This window comes from Lampris incognitus, chromosome 17, assembly GCF_029633865.1.
Source record: "Lampris incognitus isolate fLamInc1 chromosome 17, fLamInc1.hap2, whole genome shotgun sequence".
Lineage (NCBI taxonomy): Eukaryota > Metazoa > Chordata > Actinopteri > Lampriformes > Lampridae > Lampris > Lampris incognitus.
In genome coordinates, this window is record NC_079227.1 from 12,739,070 (window position 1) to 12,759,893 (window position 20,824).

At 46.6% G+C, this 20,824-nt stretch overlaps 1 protein-coding gene across 2 annotated transcripts; it reads right to left on the reverse strand.

Annotated features, from left to right (window-relative positions):
* Positions 1-2,164: 2,164 nt before the first annotated feature.
* On the reverse strand, positions 2,165-18,945 carry si:dkey-94f20.4 (synembryn-A). 2 transcript variants are annotated; one of them, XM_056297419.1, is made up of 13 exons: positions 18,856-18,945; positions 18,182-18,229; positions 13,032-13,049; positions 12,806-12,895; positions 11,781-12,403; positions 11,245-11,380; positions 10,481-10,669; positions 10,051-10,145; positions 9,776-9,926; positions 9,198-9,293; positions 7,327-7,471; positions 6,601-6,880; positions 2,165-2,600 (listed from the first exon to the last, which is right to left on the reverse strand). In XM_056297419.1, exons 1-13 carry the CDS (start codon positions 18,943-18,945, stop codon positions 2,465-2,467), a joined length of 2,097 nt encoding a protein of 698 aa, XP_056153394.1. In that variant the 3' UTR covers positions 2,165-2,464. The 2 variants fall into 2 exon arrangements, with proteins under 2 accessions (XP_056153394.1, XP_056153395.1); XM_056297420.1 differs by lacking the exon at positions 18,856-18,945 and having other exon boundaries at positions 12,806-12,890; positions 18,182-18,372.
* Positions 18,946-20,824: the final 1,879 nt, after the last annotated feature.

Below are 20,824 nucleotides of genomic sequence, written 5' to 3' on the forward strand. Positions count from 1 at the left end.
ATATGGACGTCACAGGAAGGTGAATCAGTTCGTCTGGACACGACGTTTCCTGAGAGAAACGTTTCATCACCCATCTAAGTGACCTCTTCAGTCTCCACTGACTGCAGGTCAGTTACGAACAATATAAACCCGACGGTGGCGCAGTGGTTAGCGCCTCACAGCAAGAAGGTCCTGGGTTCGAGCCCCGGGGTAGTCCAGCCTTGGGGGTCGTCCTGGGTCGGCATCTGTGTGGAGTTTGCATGTTCTCCCCGTGTCTGCGTGGGTTTCCCCCCACAGTCCAAAGACGTGGGTCAGGTGAATCTGCTGCACTAAATTGTCCCTAGGTGTGAAAGTGTGTGTGTGTGTGTGTGTGTGTGATGGCCTGGCGGCCTGTCCAGGGTGTCTCCCCACCTGCTGCCCAATGACTGCTGGGATAGGCTCCAGCATCCCCGTGACCCTGAGAGCAGGGTAAGTGGTTTGGAAGATGGATGGATGGATGGATGGATAAACAATACAGTGGCATAACGACTGAAACCAACAATTAAATTCATATGCAAATTGCCGTGAGCAGTAACTAGAGTTACAATGGCCACGTGTACTATTCACAGAGGATTTGGGAATAGTTGCAGTCACGGCATTGTAAGATAGTGACAGATGTACTCTTAGCCCCCCCCCCCCCCCGGGTCAGGGATGGTCGTTCCCTCTTCACATAGATGGCCTCTTTGACTTCCTGTTCGAACCAGCGTTCCTCCCTATCATCCAGGATGTGCACATCCTCATCCTTGAAAGAGTGGCCACTGGCCCGTAGGTGGGTGTAGACTGTGGAGTCCTGGCCTGACACGGTAGCGCTCCTGTGTTGTGCCATCCGCTTGAGCAGCGATCTGAAGATCATTGGCTAAAGTAATGAAGACCTACATATTTTAGGGAAACCTCACACACGGTCAGTTATCTTAATCTTGTTCATGGTACAACCTGATCTGAAGGACCTTTCCTCTTGGCAGTAATTCTGACACTCCTGATGCTATGTATTTTTGGTATGTGAAATACAAATTACATGTTTAATTAAATGCATTTTTTTACATCAGTATTTTGTTATTTATTTATTTATGTCCCCCCATTTTTGTCCCCAATTGTATCAAGCCAATTACCCCACTCTTCCGAGCTGTCCCGGTTGCTGCTCCACCCCTTCTGCAGACTACCACATGTCTCCCCCGATACATGTGGAGTCGCCAGCCGCTTCTGTTCACCTGACAGTGAGGAGTTTCGCCAGGGGGACCTAACGCTTGGGAGGATCAGGCTATTCCCCCGTTCCCCCTCCCCCCTGAACAGGCTCCCCAACCGACCAGAGGAGGCGCTAGTGCAACGACCAGGACACATACCCACATCTGGCTTCCCACCCGCAGACACAGCCAATTGTGCCTATAGGGACGCCCGACCAAGCCGGAGATAACACAGGGATTCAAACCTGTGATCCCTGTGTTGGTAGGCAACGGGATACACCGCTACACTCCCCGGGTGATTTACTTCGATACATTGGACAAAGATGCTTTGTGTTTGGTTGCATGTTAGACCAGGAAGTGTCTTTGTCCATCACTGGTGTGAAGGGATAGGGTTTATTATGTATGCCACAAAACTGAATATCTGTTGAAAAGCAGCTCCATCTTCAGCATCCTTCTCCCAGTATACCCAGCATCTCCCCTCCACACATGTCCAAACCATCTCAATAATGCTTCTCTTGCTTTGTCTCCAAACCGTCCAACCTGAGCTGTCCCTCTAATATACTCGTTCCTAATCCTGTCCTTCTTCGTCACTCCCAATGAAAATCTTAACATCTTCAGCTCTGGCACCTCCAGCTACGCCTCCTGTCTTTTCATCAGCGCCACTGTCTCCAAACCATATAATATAGCTGGTCTCACAGCCATCTTGTAAAGCTTCCCTTTAACTCTTGCCAGTACCCTTCTGTCACAAATCACTCCTGACACTGTTCTCCACCCACTCCACCCTGCCCGCACTCTCTTCTTCACCTCTCTGAAATGAAGAAAAGATCATCAGCGCCACATAGAACAACTGGTTGAAAGGTAATGAGAAACTTAAGTACAGAGGAGTCAGTTCCACAACTTTATTAAAGGAACATTTTCAGGTCACTTATGACATTTAAAATTCGACTTGAACTTGAACATTCAACTATCACTTAATCAGAATCAGTTTCATCCGCAAAGTTTTTTCACATTATCATCTCAGTCTGAATTAGACTCCAAAGCGGTTTTGTTGTCGTGGTATTCTGCATCAGAGCTCTGGATTTGAAGGACACATCTTAGATTTTCATTTGCGTGTTTCAGTTTGAAACCTTTACCAGTTTCTCTCTGTTCGTCCACGCCTTCACAACTCCAGTTACAAGCTCCCCTCTGGAACATGGATGTTTACAAATACAACAATAAGCGAAGTCAACAAATTAATTAATGGATAAAAAGAACCCGTGGACATTTCAGTCCTTCTCTACTTCGTCTGGCTCTTCATCGCTCTGGTCTCCTGGCTCCTCTTCCTCTGCGGCATCCCTCAGTCCCGTCATAGGAACCAGCTTCCCCTCAGCATCCACTCCCATTGGCTGGATGATGTCGTCCCTAGAAACGGAGAAGACGAGTCTAAAGGATCACTACGGCAGTGCTGCACCATCAGTGAAGCAAAACTAGAGAGGTGCGTTTCTCGAAGACCCTCCCCCATGCTGGTGAATTTACAGTTGCTGGTTTGTAGTAAGTGGTTGCTTGGAAATAACTGCGGTTGCTATGGTGTTGCTAGGTAGTTGCCACGGTGTAAAAGTGGTTAGTAGGGTGTACTATGTATTTGTTAGGGTTTTACTGGGTGGTTTCTTTGACGTTCCAGGTCACTGGTGGGGATTTATTGGGTGGTTAGCATTTTAGTCACTAAACCTCGAGTCCGACTCGAGTCTCGAGTCCCCCGTGTTCGAGTCCGAGTCCCCAAAGAAGAGTCCGAGTCAAGTCCCCATTGCCTGAGTCCAAGTCCGAGTCATCAAGGTTGAGTCTGAGTCGAAGAAGATGGGCTCATACCCTCCAACATGAGGGTATGCACGTGAATCCACATGAAGGTGGAACACGCGTGTCTGCCCTTGCATGAAATTGAATAGTGTTGTGGTATTAATATAGCTATCAATAACTTATGCCAAATTATTAGGGCCTATTACAAAAACTAACAAAAACAAAAAGTCTTTATCAGTTAAGTCCGAGTCCTAATCTCCAACTTCCGAGTCAATGCCCAAGTCCGAGTCATCAGTGCTTTAGTCCAAGTTGAGTCATGAGTCCTGACTCGAGTCCGAGTCGAGTACTACAACACTGCTACAGTGTACCCCTGTGGTTGCTTAGGCGTACCAGGTGGTTGCTAGGGTGTTGCATGGTTACGTGATAGTTGCTAGGGTATATTCAGTGGTTGCTATATCTCAGTCTATACAGGGCTGTCGTTCGCAGTTCGTGGGTGAGCCCATGTCTACGAAAACACACCTCAGTTCGGTGACTGCTCTCGTTCATTTCTTGTAACTGTGATTTGCGGAGGGGAGGTGGACACGACGCGAACGAGTTTGTTCTGCTCAGTTCTGCCTAAAGCTCGTTCACCTCCACCTGAAAACAGCAGCTTTTAAGGTCTGCTGTCTCCCCAAAACATTTTTTTTTCCCAACCAGTTTTGGATTTGAACCAGCGACTTTTTGTTCACAAGCCTTTCTATGAAATTTTTGTTATTCACCCCATGTTCGCAGGTCTGGTGGACCAATGTTATTTTGGGGTATTTAAAGCAATACAGCCATAGCGGGGCGTCCGGGTAGCGTAGCGGTCTATTCCGTTGCCTACCAACACAGGGAAGGGGTTCGAATCCCCGTGTTACCTCCGGCTTGGTCGGGCGTCCCTACAGACACAACTGGCCGTGTCTGCGGGTGGGAAGCCGGAGGTAAGTATGTGTCCTGGTCGCTGCACTAGCGCCTCCTCTGGTCGGTCGGGGCGCCTATTCAAGGGAGAGGGGGAACTGGGGGAATAGTGTGATCCTCCCATGAGTTACATCCCCCTGGTGAAACGCCTCACTGTCAGGGGAAAAGAAGCGCCTGGCGACTCCACATGTGTCGGAGGAGACATGTGGTAGTCTGCAGCCCTCCCCGGATCGGCAGAAGGGGGTGGAGCAGCGACCGGGATGGTTTGGAAGTGTGGGGTAATTGGCCGGATACAATTGGGGAGGAAAAGGGAGAAAAAATACAGCCATAAGAAATTATGTAAAAAAAAAAAAAAGAAAGAAAGAAAAGAAAAATCAGGAACACTTTGTCACTTCATTTCATGTACTTGCATATATAAAATTAAATGAGACATCGTTTCCCCCAGCCCACAGCAGTGCAACACAAAGACAACAACACATATCTAAAAACTACAAGAACACACATGTCCAAACTACAAAAAAATCACTGTCCAAGAGAACGAACGCAGGATGGCTGTCGGACCTGCCGGTCTGCATGGGCTAGCAGTTAGCTTAGCCTGCCCCGCTTCCGCGTCCTGTCAGACCGCCCTCGGTGTTTCCTCCTCGGGCGCAGCGCCAGGCAGGGCCGTGGTCCCCGGGCCCACAGGACGCGGAAGCGGGGCAGGCTAAGCTAACTGCTAGCCCATACAGACCGGCAGGTCCGACAGCCATCCTGCGTTCGTTCTCTTGGACAGTGATTTTTTTTGTAGTTTGATGTGTGTGTTCTTGTAGTTTTTGGATGTGTGTTGTTGTCTTTGTGTTGCACTGCTGTGGGCTGGGGGAAATGACAGAGTGTTGTGTTCCTGATTCCTGATTTATTTCAAAATATTGAATATTTTGAAGTAAAATTGCAGGAGCAGAGGTTCTCGTGCATGAAATGGATGGTGAATATGTGTGTCTCTCCATGTATGTGGGTATGTTGCCGTGTGTGTGTGTGTGTGGTGCCCTCATGGGGGGGGTGCCCTCAATGAAAATGTTTTATTTTACATGTTTTTCACAGAAAATGAGCCAAGGGCAACGACTCTCAGGATGACAAAAGAACCACCGTATCACTGTTCATTTACTAAACACTCAAAACGGGCCCACAGACCTGACCACCACACAAGGGTTCAACTTCTCCTCGTTTCTACCTTCCACATTTATTTAGATTTTTTTATATTGTGAAATTTAATGTAAAAAAAAGTTCATAAACCAACCTTAAGAGTAAATATGTCACAGTAACAACATGAACTACCAGCTTATGTGCAGTTCACCAAACCCTGCAGGTAGCAGACTGGCTCAGCCAAGCCTGCAGGTAGCGGACTGGCTCAGCCAAGCCTGCAGGTAGTGGACTGGCTCAGCCAAGCCTGCAGGTAGTGGACTGGCTCAGCCAAGCCTGCAGGTAGCGGACTGGCTCAGCCAAGCCTGCAGGTAGTGGACTGGCTCAGCTAAGTCTGTAGGTAGGGGACTGGCTCAGCTAAGTCGTGTTCATTGACTAATGTCAGACGTATGGGTGCATATGAAACGGACACAAAACCTGGTCAGAACCACGATAAATGTCTGCTAAAGAACTGGATAAATATCTGCATGAATCTAATTAATTTGATCCTATTTTCTCTGCCAGAGCAGTTCTCATACGCCACCTAGTGGAGACATTCATGCAAAACGTCTATATTTTAGGGGCAATGACGACAGATATCAGTGTGCAGGAAACCAGTCTGGGAAACAGTGTACTGAGAGTCCGCTCACCCGGACTCCTGAAATTACACCCAGACTGACATTTAATTGGAATTCCATTTTTTTCCTGAAATGTCTCACAACATGGACCCGTGTCCTGTCAACCCTGATTTGGGCCGCTGTCACATGTGATCCGAGATCCATCTGATATGTGACGTGCAGCCGTTCGACCCAGCCGCGTGACGAATCCCGATGGTAAAACGAGAATCCAACCGCTCAACTTTCACCGAGAAACTGAGACAAAGTCCAACCACAAGTCATCGCACACCACCCGCCGAGGTGATGTAACCTACTGCCCTACAATCTGTCTGCAATACACCTGTAGTGTGTTTACACTTGGATATTAATGTGATTAAGCAGAATTGGATTTCTTGTGAGAGTGTGTGATGTGTGGGCCCCCCCCTTTTCTCCCAAATTGTATCCGGCCAATTACCCCTCTCTTCCGAGCCGTCCTGGTCGCTACTCCACCCCCTCTGCCGATCCGGGGAGGGCTGCAGACTACCACATGCCTCCTCCCATACATGTGGAGTCGCCAGCCGCTTTTTTTCACCTGACAGTGAGGAGTTTCGCCAGGGGGATGTAGCGCGTGGGAAGATCACGCTATTCTCCCCAGTTCCCCCTCCCCTCTGAATAGGCGCCCCAACCGACCAGAGGAGGCGCTAGTGCAGCGACCTGGACACATACCTACATCCGGCTTCCCACCCACAGACACAACTGTGTCTGTAGGGACGCCCGACCAAGCTGGAGGTAACGCGGGGATTCGAACCGGCGATCCCGTGTTGGTAGGCAACGGAATAGACCACTGCGCTACCCGGACACCCCCTATGATGTGTGTTTAGAAACTCCTCGGATTCAGTGTCTTTATTAAAACTCTGATGCTTCTCCCGGGTGCAGCTCACCTGGAGAGCTTGTTGAAGAGCATGACCAGCCTGTAGGCCTCCTCCTCCTTCTCCTCCTCCGTCATGCCCTCCATGGGGTCCGGTTGCTCCGCCTCCACTCGCCCTGTCACCGGGTTGATGCGACCTTTGACCTGCCGGTACTCCTCAGTGTCTGAGTCTGAGTCGCTGGAGTACTGGGCTCCTGAACTGGGGCCTCCGGGTCCCTGGCCCCCCAGGAGACCCCTGGTGGCCAGTAGGCCGGCCGCGTTGCCGTAGCCTGTGTACTTCACAAAACGGCTCACTGGGGGGGGGGGGGGGGCGGATATGCTTACTATTAAGAAGAATGCAAACATTCTTTGTGATGATCACCATTTCTGTTTTTTAAGTTTTTTAAAAAGTTCACGACACCGTCCAGTAAGACAGACAGGCTAACAAATAGGTTACACAATGAAAACACAACACCAGACAGACATACTTTACTTTAGACATCGTCTCTCTCCCTCTCTCTCTAGCTCACACATACACATACACACACACCCTCTCTCTCCCTCTCTCTAGCTCGCTCACACACACATACACACACATACACACACACACTCGCCCTCTCTCTCCCTCTCTCGTCCTCTCTCCCTATCTCACACACACACGTTCTCTCTCTGTCTCTCTCTCTCTACAGGTTTGTCATCTTTCTCTATCCCATTATTCTGACTTAGACCCCCCCCCCCCGCTCTCCCTCTCTGGTCTCACCGTTTTCCTTGCAGAGGACAAACAGCAGCTCGGCAGCACAGTGTTTGAGGTCGGTGTCCAGGTGGGTCATGAGTCGGACCAGGCGGCTCTTCACCGTTGAGCCTTCCTCCGGCCTCTGGCTCACGTCTCTCAGAGGAGGGAGGATCTGAGGGGACGGCAGGAGCACACTTTACTGCGTTCATTCAGCCTGCTGTTTAGGCTTCTCACTGTACAGTTCTCACCACTTCCCACAACTCCTCTTACTTCCTCCCTCTCCTCGACTGAGATGTTCTGCTGTGGTGCCAGGTAAGGTAGGCGAGACCCACTTCCCAACACAATATGTGAGAAATTCAAAAATAGAAGGCGAGATACCCCCCCCCTTTTTTTTCTCCCAAATTGTATCGGGCCAACTACCCCACTCTTCCGAGCCATCCCGGTCGCTGCTCCACCCCCTCTGCCGATCCGGGGAGGGCTGCAGACTACCACATGCCTCCTCCCATACATATGGAGTCGCCAGCCGCTTCTTTTCACCTGACAGTGAGGAGTTTAACCAGGGGGACGTATTCCATGGGAGGATCACGCTATTCCCCCCGGTTCCCCCTCCCCCTCCCCCCTGAACAGGCACCCCAACCGACCAGAGGAGGCGCTAGTGCAGCGATCAGGACACATACACACATCCGGCTTCCCACCCGCAGACACGGCCAGTTGTGTCTGTAGGGACGCCCGACCAAGCCGGAGGTAACATGGGGATTCGAACCAGCGATCCCCATGTTGGTAGGCAATGGAATAGACCGCCACGCCACCCGGATGCAGGCAGAGATATTTTAACACGTTTGATTTATCAGTGCTGCATTTCTCTTCAGCAAACTGAATGACAAATCCAAAATAAAAGTCCTCCTAGGACAGGACGCCATTGTGGAAAACCTCATCCCCCAATATGTGTCTCACACACACGCGCACACACATGCGCGCACACACACACGCACGCACGCACGAACACACACACACACACACACACACACACACACACACACACACACACACACACACACACACGGTGTTCTGGCAATACAAATTCATGTTTGTCATGCCAATAAAGCGAACTGAGATTATGAAAATGAACGTAGTTGTAGTTTAGTTGTAGTTTAGCGAGGTTCATCAATCAAAATCTGATTCTTTCTCATTACACAACAGCTGCAGACATCATGTGATTGGGATGCTGGTGTGGATTGGGAGTTGGATGTGGACAGATGCTGGTGTGGATTGGCATGCTGGTGTGGATTGGAGTGCTGGTGTGGATTGGGGCTTGGATGTGGATTGAGATGCTGGTGTGGATTGGAGTGCTGGTGTGGATTGGGGCTTGGATGTGGATTGAGATGCTGGTGTGGATTGGAGTGCTGGTGTGGATTGGGGCTTGGATGTGGATTGAGGTGCTGATGTGGCGTGTGGATTGGAATGCTGGTGTGGACTGGGGTACTGGAGTGGATTTAGATGCTGGTGTGGATTGGGGTGCTGGTGTGGATTGGGGTGCTGGTGTGGTTTGGGGTGCTGGTGTGGATTGGAGTGCTGGTGTGGATTGGGATGCTGGTGTGGATTGGGGCTTGGATGTGAACTGAGGTGCTGATGTGGAGTGTGGATTGGAATGCTGGTGTGGACTGGGGTACTGGAGTGGATTTGGATGCTGGTGTGGATTGGGGTGCTGTTGTGGATTGGGATGCTGGTGTGGATGGTGTGGATTGGGATGCTGGTGTGGACTGGGATGCTGGTGTGGATTGGGGTGCTGTTGTGGATTGGGATGCTGGTGTGGATTGGGGTGCTGGTGTGGATTGGGGTGCTGGTGTGGATTGGGATGCTGGTGTGGATTGGAGTGCTGGTGTGGACCAGGATCTCACGTGTTGTCGGATGTAGAGTCGTGTTTGGCAGTGCACGCGGCAGCTCTCAGTCAGCAGGTTGAGGACGGGGGTCAGCTTCTCTTTGACCCGGTCACCCTGAGGAGAGAACACCACACAGTCAGCCTCATTTCAGCTGCGAGAGTCCTGAGTTGAATCAGCAGACACGAGGACAGACCGGCTCCCAAATCAAAAGCCCAGTCTTTCATACAAGCCATGTCTATTCACACAGTATCACCAATGGAAATCAAATAAAACGCTGGAACCTCTGAACGGACTGCAGGCCACTATTCCGATGGTATCTTCTCTATCACAGAGATGTCACATGATCAGTGATATTTTGTTTTGTTTTACTGATTTACTGCAGTTGGCACATGGGAGTCTGTATTTCTTTAACGGTGGAATAAAACAGATTCTGATGCCCAACTAATGGTCCAAGTCTGCACCGCTCAGCAGAAGCATTGGATTGGATTGATACTCGGTATCGGCCGATACTTAAAAATGTGTACTCAGAATTGCTATCATCAGTGAAGAAGTGACATCGGTGCATCCCTGAACCAAACACAACCTCGCCCCCTCACCGAGTCCAGACGGCGCTCCATGAAGTCCAGCAATGTGTGGACACAGTCCATGTTGACGCCTTTGCTTTGCTGGGAGTCCGGGTCCGGCGGCACCAACAGCAGCACATCCAGACACTGGAGAGGCAGCGCCGACAGCAGATTGACAGTGTGGCTGGTGGTGGCGGGGGGGGGGGCATAGCAGAGAAACAGGAGGAGAGGAGTGTGTCACAGGTCTACATTGTGTGTGTGTGTATGCATCACTCTTTTCATCATTGCTAAGCTGTGGTCACTCTCACCCTTGCAGTTCATCGGTGTCTTCTGCCAGCTCACAGCGCCTCATCAGGCAGAGACGCAATATTCCCACGAGGTGGCGGTACAGAGCAGCAGCATCCTGGGGAGAACGGGCCTTTAACTCCTCTCTCTTAAATCAGACCACTCATTAAGTCACTGGTTTAATTGGGATGGTCTTACCCTGACTCAAACACACCTCGGTTGCTCGAGTTTCTAAACTTGCACCAACAAAGTTCTCATTGAATGCTTTTCTCATTGCTAATTGTCACAAAATAAATTAATCTAATGTTATGGAACATTTCTTGAACGAGAATACAATTCAATGCACCTTCCTTGAGCACTGGTGTGAAAAAAGTACAAAAATATAAATAGAATGAGAAAAATACAATGAATTTAGATAGAATATGCATATTATACATGGCATAAACCACAGACCTCATCCGGCTCCTGTCTGTGTGTGCTGTAGGTAATGTTGAAGAGGACTTTAAGAATTTCCACCGCGCGCTGTGAGGCCTCCAGGGAGATAGGGGGCGCCGCCGAGTCCATCACCACCTCGTACTGGTCCTTCCACTGCACATCCAGACAGCTTTCCAGAGTGGTCGTGAGGATGGACACGCCGTTTTCCTGGATGTAAAATTTAATATTTTAACTGTACTGCCATTTTTGTTTACAACGCTGCTGGGTGAGGTCTCCCCTACAGTGCCCCCTTGTGATCAGACTCCAACGCTGTGGATGGACTCTCCACTTTTTAAATGGCTCGACTCTCAAGATTAACTGGCGCACAACTAGCCTGGTCCACCCCCCGAGGTAAGAACAAGTCCAAACCAAGTCTTTGGGGGGGGGGGGCGAGTCTGAGTCAAGTCTGGTTTTCTGGTTTTTGTTTGTGCTGAACTGAACAACCCTGATAACATGCTAAATTCAAAGTTCACAGGTAGCAGTTTTTGGTTGACTCTGCTGGTTTCATGAGCCTATCATATTAATGCTGTTATCCAGCCCAATGGCAATGGCCCCCAGTTAAAAAAAGAGGCCCTCTATGTTACAGAGCTCTACCGGAGGGGCACCACTAACATGCAGTGTGCTTATGATGGACCATCCGAGGTGGAAGGGATTTTATTTATGGTTAACAGAATGAAGAAAAATAAAAATGGGCCGGAATCAGTAAATTAGAATAGAATAGAATAGAATAGAATAGAAATAACCTGTTGAAGCTGAAGTCTGAGCTCAGGGCGTAGTGCAGTCAAGAGGAACATGAGGCGTAGTTCATAAAATTGTCCACTAGATGGAGATAAAGTGCTGGCGCCACTGGACAGCCGCTCAGTGAGACCATTCAGGAGGCTGAGGGAGGGTGACAAGCGGTCAACTGATTAAGCCTTCTGTGTGTGTGTGTGTGTGTGTGTGTGTGTGTGTGTGTACCCACGTTTGTTTCAGAGGACAAACATTTGTTTGGATGATAGGTTGAACAAGTGTGTGTTTGTGTGTACATGTTTTTACACGTGTTTGTATAGGCCTATGTATGTGTGTGAATATGTTTGTGTCAATATGAGTGTGCTTGTGTTTGTTTGTGTACTAACTCTGTGTGTGTGCGTGTGTGTGTGTGTGTGTGTGTGTGTGTGTGTGATTTCACACAGTAAAGAGGGTGCGTGTGTGTTTTAGAGAGCAAATATTTGTTTTGATGATTGGTTGAGTAACACCGTGTGTGTTTGTGTGTGTGTGTTTGTGTGTCGGTCAGACCCACCCGAGAGTGCTGAACCTCTCCTGCGCCCAGGTGCTGTTGTACACCACGTTGCACAAAACCTTCATCGCCTCCTTCCTCTGTGCCTCCTCTCCCCTCTGTCCCTCCTCCTCCTCTTCTCCATCCATCTTGCTCTCTCTCCGGTCCTTCCTGCCTCTCACCAGGACTCGCTGGTGGGCAGCGCCCCTCGGCATGTCAGCGACGCTGGAACAACGGCTCCCCTGATCTCCGCCGCTGTCCAGGTCGCCACTGTTGGCATTGCTTGTGTCACTCTTGGCGTCCTGGTCGGCTGCGGGACAGTCTTCATCCCGGTCGCTAATGTCTAAGTCCTCTTCATCGTCTCCATTGTCGCCGTGTCGCGTCAGCTTGGCCTCGGCGAGGGAGGCAAGGATGTCATCGTAGAGCTGAGAGTCGGGGTCGACGTCCTCCTCGGCGGTGGCGCTCCTGCTTAGGCCGGCGCTGCTTAGGCCGGCGAGCCTTGCCAGAGTTTGGAGAGCGCCGTCGGTCACCAAGGGGCCCAGAACCTTTTTGTCCCGGGAGAGGATGCGAAGCGTGCGCAGGCAGACTCTCAGTAGGCGGGATTTCGTTTCTGTGCGTATGAACCTCACCAGCACGGCGGCTAAATTCTACCAACACCGTCACAAAGACAAACATTCAGTTCACCACAGACTGACGTCAACTGGTTCTTTTATTTTGAAGTTGACTCAGCGCGGGAAGACCGACCCCTTCTCACCCCACGGCGTCATAGGTCAGCGCCGTTGGCATGACGTAGCCGTCAGCGTCTGCATGGAGATGCGGCGGTTGCTCCATAGACACCAATATGAAGCTTTTGGGCTAATCTATGAATATTAATGACTTACAGGTTAGACGTGCTTAACACGCCACATCTCATACAGTCGCCGCAGGGTACCTTGTCTGACACATATTTACGCTTTGTAAACCATTATAATATGACGCCGTGGGATGGCAATTGGTTTGAAAGGGGCTTTTTCGACGCTGGGGGAACAGGAAGTGACATCATCAGGTACCTGTCTGAGGACCAGGCTGTGGTCCTCCGGGCAGAATTCGTCGCAGTCCGAGTCCGAGTCCTGGTACTCCCTCACTTTATTCTTTCTGAACTGGCAAAGGAAGGAAGGCAAAGCCTTTGCGTTAGAACATCCTGTGTGACATTTCCATTTAGGCAGTTTATCTACAGTATTGACAACTTGTTGGGGTTGAAGCTTTGGTTTGACGATTGAAAATAAGGCATGGTACCTCCTCAAGTTCTTTTTGCTGTAGATGATGGTCCATCAATTTCCGGCAACAGCATTTGTCCGGGAGAGAGGAAACAATGTCAGATCAAGAGAGAAAGAACACCATTTACATGGAGGGTCAGTCACAGTAACTACAACAGACTGGCGTTCAGCACCTGTTCAAAGACTCTTCAAAGACACATGGGGAATCAAACCTGTCTCCATCTGGTCATGGGATGGCCTGTCTGACCACCAGCTCCCACAACCACAGCCAATAACAGAACATAGAATAGAATAGAATAGACATGCTGTATGTGTAGTACAGAGTCGCTCCCAGGCTGAAAGGATCAGGCAGACCTAATACAACTGATGCAGCACAACCACTAATCACTAACCATTAAGCACATATCACTAATCACTCTTCACACAGTCTGTGGGGGAGGGGAGGAGAGAGGAGGGACAGATGAAGGTGGAAGCTACTTGGAGAGGAGGTGTCAGCCATAAAAGATGAGGAGGTGTTTGTTTTAAGTTGAGGACTGCAATGTCGAAGAGTGATCCATCGCGGCAAAGAAGCTGATTGAGAGGACCACGATGAGGTTTTTATCCATAACACCGAGGAAATGTTGGCCGGTCATCACTTACATTTAAATTTAAAAAACATTTTTTTTTATCCCCCCCTTTTTTTTCTCCCCAATTGTACCCGGCCAATTACCCCACTCTTCCAAGCCATCCCAGTCACTGCCTGGGAGTGTAGCACGTGGGAGGATCACGCTATTCCCCCCAGTCCCCCCCCCCCCCGAACAGGCGCCCCGACCGACCAGAGGAGGCGTTAGTGCAGCGACCAAGACACATACCCATATCCAGCTTCCCACCCACAGATATGGTCAGTTGTGTCTGTAGGGACGCCTGACCAAGCCGGAGGTAACAACGGGAAATGGGTTCTACAGATTCTCCAGGGGGCGCAGTTCAAGGTAAATTTCGCCCCCCCCCCCAACAAAAGTTTTAGCACCAGCCGCCACTGAGTTACAGTAAATTGTAACCTTTCACTTTATAAAAAACAGCCACAGTAACATACCACATGGAAAACAGCTACCCCAAAACAACCAAAAGAAAAACAATAAATAAATTCCCATTTAGGAGCACACCATCAGCAATCCCAACACTATTAAAAAGAGACAGTTCAGTACAAGAAATTTCCAACCAGTACCAAAGCTGGCCACATTCACCGCCTCTTAGCTCGTTTAACTACAGACCTGCGTGTTCTTCAAGGTACTGCACTCTCTGATACTCCGGGGTAAAGAACTGCACAACCCGGCTGCCTTAACCCAGAAGCAGTTTTACCCAAATGTTGTAGACCGAAATTTAACATAGCATGGCCTAACCTTAACACATTTTGGACCAGTATTTTTAACGCCTGTAGCAGGATGTTTCAAAAAGACATTCCTCCTAACCCTACATGTGCCCTATTTGGTTTTGCTCCAGAAACTTGTACCCTTAAAGTTACAGAACATGTAATCATAGCATTTCCCTCCTTGCTTGCTAGACGTCTCATTGTTCTCACGTGGAAGCAACAAGCATCACCTAATTTTTCCAGATGGATTAAAGACATTATGCAGTTTTTGAAACTTGGGAAAATCAGATATACCCGTCAAGGCTCTATACAAAAGTTTAGGAAGATTTGGACTCCCTTTTTCGAGTATTACAAGAGTTTACAAATCCCACTCAATAAGGCAGATTAAAGTTAGATTGCGGCGGCAGAGAACCTCCCCCCTTTTTGTTGTTGCTGTCTGTTTTCCTTTTTCTCTTTTCTATATGCATGTGTGTATTGGGATTAATATGTATGGCAAGATATATGTGCAATCTGTGTACTAATCTCTATGTATATGGTTTTGGTATAATGCATTTATGGGATATGTAGTTGCATATATATTCATGTGTATGTGCATGTTAAAAAAAAGATGTTAAGAAATTTAACATAACAGTCCCCTCTAGTGGAAGCTCCTATTAACCTTAAGCCAGTCCAACACATTGTAAAAACTGTTTAAGAAGTGGTGATGCTAGATTATGAACGATCTTAAATAATAAACAGACATTAGCCATAAACAGAAAATTTTTCGAATGTCAAATAATTATACTTTCAACTATATTGAAATAATGAGAGGTTTTTTATCCATGATTCTCAGTGCTTGCTTATACAGATTATAAAGTGGTTGCATTAGTGTGCTATTTGTCTGAGATCAGGTTGTAATATGATGTGAAAAAATTATCATTGAGTGCATGCACAACTTTGCTGCATCTGTACTTATTTGACTTCTTATAAATCAAAAATGAGCAAGGTTAACATTTTCTTGTTTTTGAAATTTTTGCAATCTGTTTTTTGAAGGTTAGATTACAACAATCAAATCTAAATATTTAAATGCTGAACATCATGAACCCCATGTCCTTTTATAATAATTTTCTAAGGAGAGGAATTGCTTTTTCTAATGGAAAAAAACGTTAACCATTTTGGACAAATTAAATGTCAAATATGAATAAGTCATGCAATCTGCTATTTTCTCCATAGCCCCTGTCAATAAAGATTCAGTTTGCCGTTTCAAATTAGCATGTACATAAATGACCATGTCGTCTGCATACATATGAATATTATCTTCAGGACAAATAGATGGTAGATCATTAATGTAGCTACTGAATAAGAGAGGGCCTAAAACTGAACCTTGGGGTACACCAATGGAACATTTTAAAAGTGATTAGGTTTTTCTTTTATTCTTTTTTCTTTATTCTTTATTGTAATTCTTGTACAGTGACATCTACTGTTCAAATATGAGGCTGTGGCTGGGGGCGTGGTTTACGTTCCCGGGCTTGCTGGTGCAGGGTTGTTCCTGCTTTAGTTTGGTTTTGGAGCTGAGGAATAAACAGCAAACTCGCCTTCGTCTCCTGTGTTTTTTCCTCATCCTGCTACAATGCCACCCATTAAATGATATTTTCTGACACATTATGAGCTGGATAATTCTGATAACAGTATGCTGTGATTGACTGTAACAAATACCTTTTCAAATCTATAAATATGGCTCCTACCACCCCTCCTTTATCCAACATGTCTGTCAACTCTTCAGCAAAATATCAAAGAGCTGGTTCTGTTGAGTGATGTGATCTGAAACCAAACTGCATTGGATTCAGAGAATGGTAACTATACTTCAAATGGTCTATTATCTGGTAGCCACCACTTTTTCAATCACCTTGGATACTGTTGGAAGGAGGCTAACTGGTCTATAGTTGGCCAACTCAGACCGATCTCCTCCCCTAAAAATTGGTGGGATAACTGCAGCTTTTAAACTATCAGGGAAAGCTGCTTCCCTAATAGATCTATTTATCAACGGTATAATTAGGGAATACAGGGTTGTGGTTCCTCTTTATCAAGCAGGAGTCCATCCTATATATTTCCTGAACCACTGAATTCTTTAGAACTTTTAAAATATTTATTACTCCCTGATTGGAAACCTCAGTTAGATATAGAACGAGGTGGGCAATATCTGGTGGTATGATATCAGTTTCTCTACTCCCAAATACCATAGCTAAATCTTGTACTGAATCTTTAAAAAACATATCAGAAGACTTTACAATTTCATTTTCATCCCATGTTGATATATTAATATTAATTTCATAACGCTTGTAACCTTTATTTTCCTTTCCACAGTAACTGATTATTGCCTTTAGCCTGTTTAATAAGATCAATGAAAAAGTTTGCTTTAGCCTCCCAATGTTCATTTGCTACTCTGTTGCAGCGATACCAAGACCAGATTTCAACACCTTTTTAAGAAGATGGTCTCTTTTCTTCATCAGAGTCCAGGTATGTTCTGTCAACCAAGGTAGGTTTGCATTTTTTTTGTTTTGTTTCTGTTACACGATCGCTTGATAAATTTGTCCTTAGCATTATTAACAATATCTATAACACTCTTACAAAACACATCCATCTCTTCAATGTTAGTTTACTTATTCCAATCTGAATTTTTCAGTTCTGTATCAAATTTGGCCAAATCTTTCTTTGGTTTTCTATAAGAAGACTTTCTTTTCTTGTCTTGTCTAAAAGTGTACCTTTTCTTACTTAACTTCCGGGCAAGGAGTACCAGATTGTGATCTGAAATCCCTGTAATAAAATTAAAAGATTTGATGATTTTCTCTGGTTTGTTAGAAAATACAAGATCAATTTGGGTTTTACTTCTTCAATGGTTATTTTAGGATAATCAGTTGGGTTAAGGTTAAAATTTGGATTAGATTAAAGTTATGCTGCATTCCAAATAAAGTGGGCTGTAGGAAGTTGATTTTTCCATCTTGATTTTTCCGACTTCTGACCAGTGTTCAGGTCTGGCTCTTGGAAAGAAGACATATGTATTGTTCTATGCTGAACAGCTATGCTTGCTAACTAAGATAATGTTAGGGTTTTGGGATTAACCTGCGTTAACACATTTGTCTTTGCGAACGTGACAGGTTTTATGACCATACCATGAAGGAACTTTGACTCAACAAAGCATTTTAATAGCTTAAAACTATTTTTGAGATTATTTTCTTTTTACAATTAGCAGTGTATGGAGCCCTGCATGCTGCCATGTTCACTTGATGTCGGTATTGGCATATTGCCAAAGCGGCGGTATCGGTATTGGAAGTGAAAAAGTGGTATCGAGGCATCTCCAATTTTAATGATGTAAAACAGTCAAGTGACACATTGTGATGTCACTACAGCCTAGTTTAGCTTGGGTTTCCAATCTCCATCATACTCTTAAGATGCCGTTGGGAAAAAGAAATTCCTCCTCCATGTATCGGCCAAGCTACTCTTCCAACAGTGGAAATGACGTCCCACAACATTAGCGAAGAGGCTTTTATACAATAGCTTGTGCACAATGCATTCTGGTATATGTAGGTGCTGTGGGAAAGACTGTGTTAGCAGGAGAACTCCATCAATAGAGTACACAGTGAGAATTGTATTGCCTCAGTCAACTATATTACCCATCAATACTGACTGCAGGTTAGGCATGACAGTAGTTCTGGTTGTTAAGGCTAGGGTTAGAGGCTACGGAAACTCGTGTGTGTGTGTGTGTGTGTGTGTGTGTGTGTGTGTGTGTGTGTGTGTGTGTGTGTGTGTGTGTGTGTGAAGACTGAGCTGGAAGGTCTACTCACTCTCTGTCTGTTTCTCTCCTCGGCATTGAAGAAGAAGCACTGGGCGAACTGCAGGCAGAGGAAACAACAAGTCACTGAAACCCCCAGAGAGGTGGGAGAGCGAGGCGTACCGGAGGACAGGGACGTGACCCTCTGACAGTTTGTAATCCCGTTCTAGTTTCTGTCCTCTGATGTCGGACTACCCCGAAACCTCCGTTTCTAAATCGGTTACAGGGACGGGACGGAGCCGGCAGTTGCAGCAGGGGGGAAGATTTAAAGTAAAAGAGGGCAGAATATGAAAGTGGTTTGGTGATGCCTTCTAGACGCATGTTAAAATGATGTTCAGTACTGACGCTCTTCAGCTACAAGGTACTGAGACATGCCCACTGACCAACACACGGGACTTAGGGTTTAATTTCACTTCAAGGCTTAACAAACTGTGTGTGTGTGTGTGTGTGTGTGTGTGTGTGTGTGTGTGTGTGTGTGTGTGTGTGTGTGTGTGTGTCCTTATGTATGCTCAATGTACATGTGTGTCTGTACTGTGTGCTTGTTAATGTATGATAATGTGTGTGTGTATATTTGAATATGTTTGTGTATTTGTATGTTTGCATGTGTGTATTTATTTGTGTTTGTGGGTATGTTTATACATGTGATGTGTATAACTCTGTGTGTGTGTGTCTGTGTGTGTTTGATACCTCATTGTTAAAGTCTTGTAGTTTGGTCTGAAGGTCACTCTCATCCCCCTTTCTGATACATCGAATAATTCCCTCTATGTCCACCTCCATGGCTTCACACACACACACACACACACACACACACACACACACACACACACACACACACACACACACACACATGCATGAACGCACACAGGAAAATACACTCCATTACAAAATTAATGTTACACAATGATATTGATGTAAACTAATAAATCTGTAATCACAAGTAATGATCAAGATGCTTATTATGATCATATATTATAATGTCGCTACATATCATTAGCATGTCATTAGCATATCAGTCATTACATTTTAAATGCTGGTTGATTTTTTTCTGTGTTATGAAATCTAGATGTATTGAACAGAGATTATCCATGTGCTCTGAGAAGCCTTGACAGACAGACAGAGACAGACAGACACAGACAGACAGACAGGAAGAGACAGACACAGACAGACAGACAGACAGACAGACAGGAAGAGACAGACACAGAGACAGACAGACAGACAGACAGACAGACAGACAGACAGACAGACAGACAGACAGACAGACAGACAGACAGACAGACAGGAAGAGACAGACACAGAGACAGACATAGACAGGCAGACAGATAGACACAGACAGACAGACAGGAAGAGACAGACACAGACAGACAGACAGACAGACAGACAGACAGACAGACAGACAGACAGACAGACAGACAGACAGAGACAGACAGACAGGAAGAGACAGACACAGAGACAGACAGACAGACAGACAGACAGACAGACAGACAGACAGACAGACAGGAAGAGACAGACACAGAGACAGACATAGACAGGCAGACAGATAGACACAGACAGACAGACAGGAAGAGACAGACAGACAGACACATACAGACAGACATAGACAGGCAGACAGACAGACAGACTCTATAACAGTTAAAACAAATATTCTCGCATCATCTTATTCCCCATCTCAGTTTGGTCTTACCTTGCAGTGGTTTCCTCTACCAGCAGGTTAACGTAGGAGCTGTGATGAGACCTCGGGTCGGTCCTGTTCGAGGTGCTGTCACTGCTCCCGGTTAGGTTTATACACACCCTCTATGTCTCTCACTCTCACATGAATTTCTTTCTCTCTCTCTCTCTCTCTCTCTCTCTCTCTCTCTCTCTCTCTCTCTCTCTCTCTCTCTCTCTCTCTCTCTCTCTCTTCAGTGAAATTCTCTCAGTTCAAAAATGGCCCTTTCACTTACCGTCCTTCACTCATTAAAACTCTCTCACTCTCTCTTCAACACGCCCTCCGTTGCATGCTTTCTTCCTATCTGTCTCACTCTTTCTTTCTCTCTCTCTCTCTAATCCTAGGGAGATGCTGGTCCATGCATTGGTTATGATTATAATCCACTAATGGACTTTAAGTCCACCTCTCTTTGCTGAGCCTCTAACCTTTTACAGCCTCTCTTTCTCTCTCTCTCGGCATCTCCGTTTTGCTATCCTTCTCTGTCTGTCTGTCTCTCTTTATCCCCCCTCTCTCTGTACCCCCCCCTCTCTCTCTCGGCATCTCTCCTTTTCTGTCTTTCTCTCCCTCTCTCTCTCCAGCATTTTCATTCAAACACCGTCTTTCACTCAGATCTCTTAATCCCTCAGTAATCACCAAAATGACCATCAAGATGTCGTAGACGTCAGCCCGTGTTAGTCATTACATAACCGTCCTGTAGCTATCTGTGGCCCAGCCTCGTTAAAACAGATTGGTTTCTATATTTTCTGCCACAATCCACGCCAAATACAAGGACAAATATGGCGTCTTTCTGTGATGCAGCCAAGGTTGTGAGATTATTTTTGAAGATCTGATGTTTAATTGTTTCCAACCAACTATATGAGTTACATGATGAACGACATGAGTTAAAGCTATAATCCTGAGATTTTTTCTGGTAGCTTACTGACACCTGTCGTCTTCTAATAGCTTGTTGTG